Source organism: Cheilinus undulatus, linkage group 16 (assembly GCF_018320785.1).
Source record: "Cheilinus undulatus linkage group 16, ASM1832078v1, whole genome shotgun sequence".
In the NCBI taxonomy this organism is placed as follows: Eukaryota; Metazoa; Chordata; class Actinopteri; order Labriformes; family Labridae; genus Cheilinus; species Cheilinus undulatus.
The window spans coordinates 12194745-12205557 of record NC_054880.1 but is presented as its reverse complement, the minus strand read 5'-3'; the positions used below and the strand labels follow the sequence as shown (position 1 = coordinate 12205557).

Here is a 10813-nt window from a genome sequence, read left to right as displayed (position 1 = left end):
TCCTGACCGCCAATTGTTAAAAAAGAGATATAAACAATAATTACTTACCCAATGTCTCCTCTGAAGTTACATCACCAAACATTTTGAAAACTCGATACATTGGCATGTCCTGCTCTAACCTCTTAAGTTAGCAAAGAAAATCCCCTTTAAATATATTTTATTTTGAAAATATTAAACCGGAAGTACTCTCAGAGCTTCGTTCTACTTGACGCAAACGTCAGTTCGCTTCAGTCCGTGAAACTTGCCCTGAGGTTTTACATTCTACTAAAAGAGTCAACGAGGGTCTTCTCTCATCACTTCCTAGTCAGCGAAGCCAACTTTAACGGAAAGTTACCGTTTCAGACCCACGATGTCCGGACACGGTCATGGATACGGACACGGGCACGGCTGCGGGTGTGAGGGGGAACACGAGCCCGCGGAGAGGGGCCTGGAATACGGATTGTACCGGCGGATCGACCTGGATAAGCTCCAGTGCCTAAACGAGAGCAGAGACGGAGACGGGAAGCTGGTGTTCAAACCCTGGGACCAGCGGAACGACCGGGACAAGGTAACTGCGGCATAGAGCCTCTCCCTCAGCCAGTTATCTTGCCCTGGTCCCCTCTGTCCCCGAAGGAAGTTAGTGGGGGCTTTCTATGTTTTTTAACCTCGATCTTTGGCTGTCCAGTGGTTAAATCAGAAAAACTTTATTAACATAATGAAGCTGAGACACACCAGAAGCCGAGGAAGCAAGTTGTAATAACTATCTTCAAAGAAAGTAAAATAATAAGTCATACCAGTGACATAAAGCACCAGAAGTGCTTATTATGTAATATTTCACGGCCCTGAACAGATATTATGACCTATTAGTGGTATTTTAAGTTGTTATTCTAACAGATATGATGATTATTTATTGCTCTTTGTGGTCAAAACTAGTCCAACCAGTATGCCATCGTTATAATGTTTAATTGGTGCTCTGTTGTAATTTAATGTTTTTCTGTTAGTATGTAGAGAGTGATGCAGATGAGGAGCTGCTGTTCAACATCCCGTAAGTCACCAAACATCATGACACTAATAGACAGTTTATGTCTTTCCTGGTTCTTTTGACTTTTGTAGCTAAAACAAACAAAGATGGATTGTAGAAGAGTCTGAGATTACCTTTATGACCGAAACTGTTCAGTTTTTAAAGCCCTTTTGATCCTGTCTTTATTTATTTATTTATGTATTTCTACAATTCCCCTTTTCTCTCCTGTGATGCTTTACTTCTCTTCTTTCGCAGCGTTGTTATTTCTGTCCTGACGCTGGTCTGTTGTCTCTTTTCTCTTTCAGTTTTACAGGCAGCGTGAAGCTAAAAGGTATCATCATATCTGGAGAGAATGATGACTCTCATCCAGCTGAGATAAGGCTGTGAGTGTCTGTTTTTACTTCCAAATTCATTCAAAAATGAGGGTTTAGCTGATAAGAAATCCTTTACAATAAAGCTTTAAATCAATATCTTTGTTAGCAATTTGTGTTTACACACTTCTATCCCCTTTTTTTGACTGGAGTGCAGAGATTTCACGATTTTATGTTCTAACTTCAGGTACAAGAACATCCCTCACATGTCATTCGACGACACTGGCAGAGAACCTGAACAAGCCTTCAGACTCAACAGAGACCCTCTGGCTCAGCTCGAGTACCCAACAAAGTGAGGAAAATATCAACAGTAACACTTACTCACAGAATTTTCTTACTTACACCAAATCAGCACCTTTAACCACTACCTTATGGGGCACAGTAAAGGTTGCCAAATAAGGTACACATTATGTTTGGAGTTCAGTCCCACAGCAGTGTAGGCCTCGTATGTGAATTTAGTTTATGTGGGGGAAATAAGTATTTGACCTGAAGTTACACTAAAACTGGATTATTTTCATGTTGGGAAATCTATCTTTTTCCATAAAAGACTCCTAAACAGAAAAAAATCATGCCATTTGAGAATAATGTGGATATACAGTACTGTGCAGAACTTTAAGGCATGTTCGGCCTAAAATTGAGGCGTAGATGTCGCAATTAAGCTGCCAGAGGGCACCATTAGGCTGGAAGGATGACTGACACAACCCCAGTCATGCTCTAGATGTATTTGCTTATTATCAGGCGTATGGGAAAACAAAACTGTTGAAAACACAACAAATTCCACACCTTTAGGGTGGAGTAAGAGGTGGCATAGGGTACTGTCTGAGTGTGTAGTAGGGTTGCCTAAAACCCCTGGTCGGGCTGTGGATTTACCAAGGGCCCGAAAACAACCCTCCCGAGCCCTGGGTTGTGGTACGTCAGGCCCTGTGAAGAATTCTCTGTGCTCTTAAATGTATGTACATGACTATTTATTACAGAAAGTGAATCATACTGCAAAAAAACCTGGCAATCATTTATTTTAAGGCTAAAGTATTGTGTTGGAACCCCCTGGTAACCCCCTTATTGACCTCTAACAGTCCCGGGACTCCACTTTGAGAACCACTGATAAACCCAAAAATAATGCAAAGATAAATCACAGTTGGAGTCTTACAATAAGAATAAAAAAAATGATTTTATATCCAAAAGAGAGGCCCCATACACTAATTTTACTTCACTCACTATTAACACATCCAGAGAAAAGTCCTTACATGAAGAGTCACATGTCACATATTTAAAGTTCAGTTTGATCAGATCTGTGCTGCACCTGCATCCTGTGTGGTAGGCCTACACAGATGGCCAGCATCTCTGTAGCAGCATGCCGTGTTGGTTATGTCTACCTCCTGCATTATTAGAACTTATAACAGCATAAAGTGCAGAAAGCTTTGGTTGAGTCTCATTCTTTTCTCTTTACGTATCTGTTTTTTTAATCCACATTTATGTGTAACCTGGACAAGACCAACTATAGAAACAACTTGTTTCAGTGCAATTTGTGGCTTTTAAAGCTTTAAGTACAGCACTGTGAAGCGGTATTTGACCCTTTACTGATTGAAGGCATTTCTAATGTTTTTTTAATCCAGTAAACCTTGGTAAGAGCCATTATCCACAAAAGGAGAAAACTTGAGTCAGTGGTTAACTTTCCCAGCAGTTGCCGACCTACCAAAATTACTTCAAGAGTTCAATGAGGACTCACCCAGGAGGTCACAGAAGAACCAAAACAACAATGTTCAGAGTACAGGATGTCCCAGCTAATAATAGGCAGTTGGCAACCCCAGATAAAACTCTTCAGATGGCAGCACACACAGTTACAGATCAGCTCTTTACCTTTTGGTGTTTTGTATGGCTGTTTGTGTACATGACATGTCTTATTTATTTAGTCTTATTTATCGTATTAATTTTATAATGTTCTTTAATTTGCTTGATTGAATGAATGAAGCACCTAAGGACATCATTTTTGATGTTGTACTTGTACAATGACAATAAAGATATTCTATTCTATTCTATTCTCTATTCTAGATGAGATTGAAATATGCTGCTGATCATGCAATCAAGCATTTTACAGTAGGAAATTGTCACACTAAGAGGGTCTTTTTTGACACTTTAACCCGTATGCTCTCTTTTTTGTTGTTAGTATGCCATGTCCACTTCACTGTATGCCTGCTAGCTTGGCTATCATAATAAAAACAATAATCACCTGGATTTATGTAGCCCCATTCAAAGGGCCAAAGACACTTCAGGGGGCAGAATAGCTGTCACAGAACACGCATAATTAGAATATCCAGAAACATAGTGGAAATATCAAAGCTCAACCATTTTGTTTTCAGGACTAGATCACAGTGTTATTATGGTTTCTTATCCAAGATTTTTATAGTTTGCTTAGCTTTAGCTTAAGCTAACATAGCTACTCTAGTTACATAATTAACATCAATACATAAGCTTGTGTAGCTAAGTTAGCTTTAGCAATGTGAGCTTTAGCAAACATAGCTAAAGCTAACAGCTACATAGATAATGTATCTACGTAGCTTACATGTGCTGTTTTGTGAGCTTAGCTTTAGCTATGTTACCTACATAGCTCTGTTAGCTACATAGCTATGCTATCTACAGCTAAGTTAGCTTCAGCAACGTGAGTTTTAGCATATGTAGCTTAAGCTAACTGCGCTTGGTAGACAATATTGATATGTATGTAGCTGCTTTGTGAACTTAGCCATAGCTATGCTAACTACATATCCATGTAGCTTACGTAGCTCATGCAGCTATGTAAGCTACACTTGCTGTGTTTGAATGTTTCATTAAGGATGAGCTTTTTTTTTTCTTCAGGGCTTGACACAGCGAAGACACGTAAACATTGAAACTGTCACGTTTTTTTCTTTCAACATAGATATGTGGAAGCTCACCTCAGATTTTCTTAACAGAGAAGAACATGGTTACTGTTGTTTCTTCGATCAAACTGAGCCAGGATAGGGTAATCCTCTCACATACCTTTACCATTATTGCTGATATCTTGGCTGCGATACATGATGATGATTGTCATCTGCATATTTTATTGCACCTTTAAGGCAATCTTACCAGTGAAGAGTCTTAATGAGGGATGGAGACCTGAATCAGTAATCTAGCCGGTATCTAAAACGTATCACTAGCTGGATGCTAAGGGTCATGATGCAGTGAAATCCAGTCTTTGTGATGTGGTCCAGCAAGCGTTCAAAACAGAAGTGGAAGCAAGTGTCTGATTTTCTTTCTGTTTGTCTTAGTGAGTCATGCTTATATCCAGTTTTATTTAAGATGCCACAGCCCAGGAACTACATTTCTAATTCCCTCCTGTTCTTTATAAAGAGTTTCTAAGACCCACGTGGTTCATTGAGCTTTCCTTTGCTTTCTAGGATCGCTCGTTTCTCCAACGTTCAGCATCTCTCCATCCACATCTCAAAGAACTTTGGAGATGAGAGCAGCAGAGTCTATTACATCGGTCTGAGGGGAGAATACTCAGAGGTATGCTCAGTGTAATGTTTGTTTTAGCTTTACCTTTAATATGATTGCGCTCTATTTTCTTTCAGGTGCTGTTCATGATGTTTCTGTGCTGATATAAATGTTATCTGTGCTCCTGTTTGTAGGATTTGAAAAGCTTCAGGGACTGATACTGAAAAGCTTCTTTTTCTCCCTCCGGTTTCACGCTTGTTTGTGTTGTTTGCGTCAGATGTGAACTTCTTTGAATGAAGATATTATTTTGGTGAATTTTACATCTTGAGAGAATGAAATCTTTCCATGAGAAGGTTGTATTTCTCCTGTTACTCAGACACTCAGAAGGTCATTGAATGTTTGTTGAAACATGGAACACAGCTCCTTAATTTTTGAGAAATCTTTTTTAAAAAATCACCAAAAGCATTCTGTTGCTCTATCCAAGGAATAAAATAAATCTGCCCATCAATGAATAAATAGTTAAACAAAACAGCAAAATATATAAAGCTGCTTTCACACATTTGCACACTGGACAGATTTCTGAATGGCATCAAGAGTTGAGACCAAGGACAGATTGCCCACTCAGTAGTAAATATATGATTAATCTGTTGAATGTTGATTTTATCCATAGAATTATAAAAATTAAGAGGACAGAAAAAGTTAACAAATCCACTCTAGTTGGTTGTGTGATGGCATTAGATTGTGAGCATACATTTTTAATTGTGTTTTTCACTCCTGTGATGGATTAATCAAAATTATCAAAGGTTTTGAAAGCACTACTAATAACGCTTTAGAAATGATGAGTTCAGTTACTAGTATTTTACTAATGCTTAATAGTGTGTAGCAGAGGTGTGGACTCAAGTCACACGACTTGGACTCGAGTCACAATTTTGATGACTTTGGACTCGACTTGACAATATCATCAAAGAGTTGCAACTCAACTTGGACTTTGACATCAATGACTCGGGACTTGACTTGGACTTTAGACCGATGACTCGAAAATACTTGAGATTTTCAGTGAGTGTGTTGAGGAAAATGTGCCCCCATTCAAAGTATTCAACTAACGCAGTGATACTCAACCCCTCGGCTCTCTAGTGACCAGTTGCAGCTTTTTTAAGGCTTACTTTTAAAAAATCCTCCCGAAATCCTCCATAAATATAAGTCCACACAAAGAAGACAGACTTTAACTTCCAAATTAAAATGAAAACTTGTATATTATAACCGTTGGATGCGCTGGAAGGAGGAACGTGTGTTAAAGAGCGCAGAGGAAGTCCGCTGGTGGCGCGTGTCTTCATTAAGTTCATTCATAGAGGTGTGCTGTCTTTTGTTCCAAGATAAACTTCTAATGCCCTCCTTTTAACACATTTCTTCAGTCACTCCCTGCCGATGCTCTCCCATACTCGTATTTGATGATGACTTTCACAATGCGCGTCATCATCAACGAGCCAAACACACACGGATCACATTTTGAAATAATGTAAAATTGAGTAAAACTTGTCCAAACGTGGGTGTTTTATTTGAGCTTAAATGTGCTAATGATACTGTCAAATTGCAGAAACAGAAAAATGAAAGAAACAAACTGGCAGGACAGAACGATTTGTGAGGGGGAGCTGCAGGTGTGAGGCAGGGAGGGTTTAAGCCATTTGAAGGCCCAGGGCAAAGACCAATATGACTCTCCTCCTTTAGCTAAAAGCAATAATAATGAGAGGAAAAAAAATAGAAAGCATAACTTTAAGTTAACAGAGTCACAGAACTACAGTAAATGTCCACATATTAAATATAAATACCCAAACAGACACCTATGATCATCAACTCTTTTTTTGTTTATTCACTAGGAGGCAGTCATTGTGTTCACATAACTTGAGGTCTTATAACTTAACACGTAACACATAACTTGAGGTTAAGAACTGGTTATAACACCTTAAACTTAATGTTGACCAGTTAAACATGTTCACTTACAAACACACACAAACCCTATATATCCACTCACACACCTATACATACACACACACTCACCTCACAGACACACACACTCACATTAGATGAGTTAAAATGACTGTACGTCTTCAGAAGTTAATTTGTTGTTGCACTGCTTAGCACTGATTATACCCTGAATGCTATGTCAGCACTCTTTTTCTGTGTGATTAAGTTCTGTCACACTGGTCTTATTTTATCTAAAGAATAAAACAATTCAAAATGCATTCATTGTCTAAGCTCCAGCTAAGAGGAGGATCAGGAGAGCCACATCTATGAAGCCACATCCATTTCCTGAGAGGGGCGGAGTCAGACAGCTCAGAAATATTTAAAGCCACGACACAGAAACAGCTCGTTCTGAGCAGGGCTGAAACAGAGGGTTATTTTTAGACATGCAAAAATTCAATACTGGATTGTTTTTTTTCAGTAACAAACTTCATAGGCATGTTTTTGGGACCCCTGAGACCAATATAAACTTGTCGTAAATGGGTAAAATATATATGACCTAAAAATGTAAGTAAAAGTTTTAAAAACTACCAAAAATGTAAGTGCGCTTTATCCTCTCAAGAGAAGGTGGGGATCTTCGATCTCTGATGCCGTTATTTTGGGGGTCACAGGCTGAAAAGTTTGGGAACCCCTGTATAAGGGCACACCATACTACCATCAAACACAGTGAAGGACAATGGCGCCCAGTTATGGCTTTCTTTTAAACTGGAACTCAAGTACTAGATTGTCATGGCCTTTCATGTACTAAAATGTTCTGAAATGACAGTAGAACATACCTGAACTCTTCAGTGTTGTTTAGATAGGGATTTGAATCACCATTTTAAATCAGTATCAGACAATTTTGATCCTGTTGATTAATATCAGTTGTTGGGAAATAATGTGGCATTAACAGGTGTCAGCTGTCAGTGTTTATCTGAGGTGTCACATCAGTTTTTTGGTTCATCTATATGCTGAATCAAATGGATTTTTGTATGGGGCAGAAGAAGTCACCTGTAAAAGAAACTCTGATCTGCTCATGTTTGAACAGAAGAGAAAATGTAGAGAGTCAGTCTTAAATGTAAAAAAAACGTAATAATAGAAATGTTGATATTGACCATCAACTGTCATTTAAACTGTTTCAAAATCAGTATATCTCTTGTTTTGGACTTATAGTCTGTTTTTGTTTTCATAAGTTAGGATACGAACAAATGCCTAACAAATTAAAAACTTGAACTCTTCTATGAGCCATTAACAACTTTATCAGTTTTACCCTCCTCATGTCTGCCTCTATTTTAACTCAGCAGCTTCAATCTGTTTTTTTTCTTACTGTAACTAACCCAGTCCTGTTCTCCTTCTGCTCTCTAGGCTCACAGACATGAGGTGACGATCTGTAACTACGAGGCGGCAGCAAACCCAGCGGATCACAAAGTTGAGAGCATCATCCCACAGACTAACTTCATCTCCTGAAAGCTTCAGAGAGTCAGAGGAAGAAGAGGACGATGAGGATCAGAAGGAGAGGTTCTGGAGGTGTCTGATCGACAACTGTCGAAGATGAGCTAAGCTGAGTTGGAGGCTGCGTGCAGCAGGTTGGTTGAACTCGACGGGTGATTGAGCACTGAGGACCGGGGAGCTTCAGGTGTGTCTAGAAATGCCAAGTTTTGCGCTGTTTTCTACTTTGAGAGTGAAGGCTTCATGTGGGCAAAAAACTTCAAAATAAATGCATGAAATATTTCACAGATACAGTCTGTTTGTGCCTGTATTCTCTCATTCTCAACCACTTCAATAAAATAATGGATACTCTACAATAAAACACTGATGGCTGGAAATCAATTTTGTACTAGTAGTTTTTGGTTGTTCCCATCTTGGGTATTTTGCCTTCACATAAGTTTTTTTTGGATGGTTAAAAACATGCAAAACACATAATTCGCGATGAAATATCTGCAGATAAGACACAGCATAAATATGCTTCTCGAGGGCACATTTTGGGGTTTGTACACATAAGTGTTTTGAATACCTATAAATGTGTAGTTGCAAAATGACCTTATTTGCATTGTATAAAGCCAACAGGGTGACTAACTCATGCTGCACATTTTCTGCCACCTAGTGGCCATAATCATCAAAATGAAAAGAAATAAACACATGAAGTGTCTCAGTTTCAGTGTAACGAATCTATATGAATTTCACTTTTTGAATTGAATTACTGAAATAAATCAACTTTTTGAAGATACACCTTTGTTTTTCTGAAGTTTATTTATTTTACAGTAGTTTCTATCTTTTGCAGCACATTTTTCTATATTTTGTAAGTTTGTATATTTTGCTTGAACTTCAAGTTTATTGCCTAGTGAGGGGAATAAGATAAGCTAGAATTAGATTAAAATGATTCTGTGTTGATCCAGAAATTCTGGCATTGCAGCACCAAAAAGATCAATCAGTTGCAATTAACGTGTAAGGTGTTAGTGTAAAGTGAAATGGTACACTTATTAGCAGTTATGCACACAGCATTGGTATGACATGAACATGGGATAGTGCAAAAATGGTCCAATAAAAGTGATAAGTGCAGTATAGAGGAATTGTTACTTTACTACTAATTTGCCACAGTTTAAATATTTTGCAGCAATTCATTTATTTCACAGCAGTTTGAATACTTTGCAGCAATTTGTATATTTGCAGGAGTTGTTACATTTTAGGAACTGGTTAAGACACCTCAGCACCACCAGCAACGTTCAACCTACCTGATCAACGGTACCCAGGACTGGTGGGGTGGACCAGATGCTGGGGGGCAGCCTTGTGTTGTGGAGGAGGCAGGTGGAAAGACACCAGGAGAGATGGGGCATGGTGCAGCCCTGGAGGATGGCCATCAGGAAGTCAGAGCAGCTCTGACAACCAGTATGAATCAGTTCAGTGGTTTTACAGTTTTTATTCCCTTTCAACACAGAGTTTGTAAAGAATTTAAAGTACCACAGAGGAAGCTAGATTAAGCTGCTATGTACAGGGATGGACATTCAACCAACCAGGTGCAGGTGAATTTCAGCTGTGGCAGGTAGTGCAGTGACTCCCACCAGCCACTTTGCAAGGCTGAATTTATCATTGACACATCCCATGCTTTATTCTAATTTGGCTCAGCTGTAAGTGCCGGTGTTTGTCAACACTTTTACATTGGTAGATGCAATGAAGCTGTGAGCACATAGATGGATCAATTTACCCCAAGATAAATGCAAGGTGCGGAATTTGTGCCCACTTTTTTTAAACTACAAACTTACAAAATATTTTAAAGTTGGAGGTACAGCGGTCATTTACATTTTAAAGGACTGCAGATCTAGATCAAGTACATTTTGGCATGCCATAGTCAACCTTAAAATCGTTAAAAACAAGAAAATTATGGCTAGTAAAAAACTCAGAGTGGCTAGTGACTTTGGGAATCTACCAGCCACAGTGGCTGGTGAGAAAAAAAGGTTAAGCTGAGCCCTTTATATAAATGTAAGCTGGCACGTTGAAAAGACAAACTCACAATTTTCATTCAAGTGTTTCTATAGTTTATTTAGAAAAAACAAAGATCGAGTGATTAGAAAGGGAGCTATGCAATTAGGGTTGTGTGTGGTATTTTAAAAAACACTTACAGATGCTATTACCAGCTATTTTTCCTGGCGAAGTGTCTGTTTCACTGTTTTCAATGCTATTTTGAATTCCCAAATACAGGCAAATCATAGGCCTAACAATAAGGCAAAATGTTTGCACATTTTCTTTAACATTTTATAACACTATATTTATTAACATAATAAACCCTAAAAGTTGGATGAGAAAGATACATTGTACATTTCTAAATGCAAACCTTCGTTAGGAGCTGCTCTTAACACTCAATTTATGTCATAAAAAACTAGCAAACTGAAAGAGCTAAATAAATTCAGAAAAGGGGAACAAATAAGTGTTATTAAAAGGTTTAATGTTAATTTTTAATTATTTAAAAGCATTAGGAAGTTGTGGTATTACATGTGTAAAT

General features: G+C 38.4%; 1 protein-coding gene across 1 annotated transcript; it reads left to right on the top strand.

Moving 5' to 3' along the window:
- Window positions 1–210: 210 nt before the first annotated feature.
- On the top strand, window positions 211–8918 carry pithd1 (PITH (C-terminal proteasome-interacting domain of thioredoxin-like) domain containing 1). Its single transcript, XM_041809388.1, has 6 exons — window positions 211–547; window positions 981–1024; window positions 1306–1383; window positions 1559–1663; window positions 4782–4890; window positions 8182–8918. Exons 1-6 carry the CDS (start codon window positions 350–352, stop codon window positions 8281–8283), a joined length of 636 nt encoding a protein of 211 aa, XP_041665322.1. The 5' UTR covers window positions 211–349; the 3' UTR covers window positions 8284–8918.
- The last annotated feature ends 1895 nt before the right edge of the window (window positions 8919–10813 follow it).

Excerpts from the sequence above, each read along its gene's own strand:
- pithd1 (XM_041809388.1), top strand. The coding sequence starts at position 350 with ATGTCCGGACACGGTCATGGATACGGACACGGGCACGGCTGCGGGTGT. Across the intron at positions 548-980 it reads AGCGGAACGACCGGGACAAG|TATGTAGAGAGTGATGCAGA; the intron begins GTAACTGCGGCA and ends TTTTTCTGTTAG. Across the intron at positions 1,664-4,781 it reads CAGCTCGAGTACCCAACAAA|GATCGCTCGTTTCTCCAACG; the intron begins GTGAGGAAAATA and ends TTTGCTTTCTAG.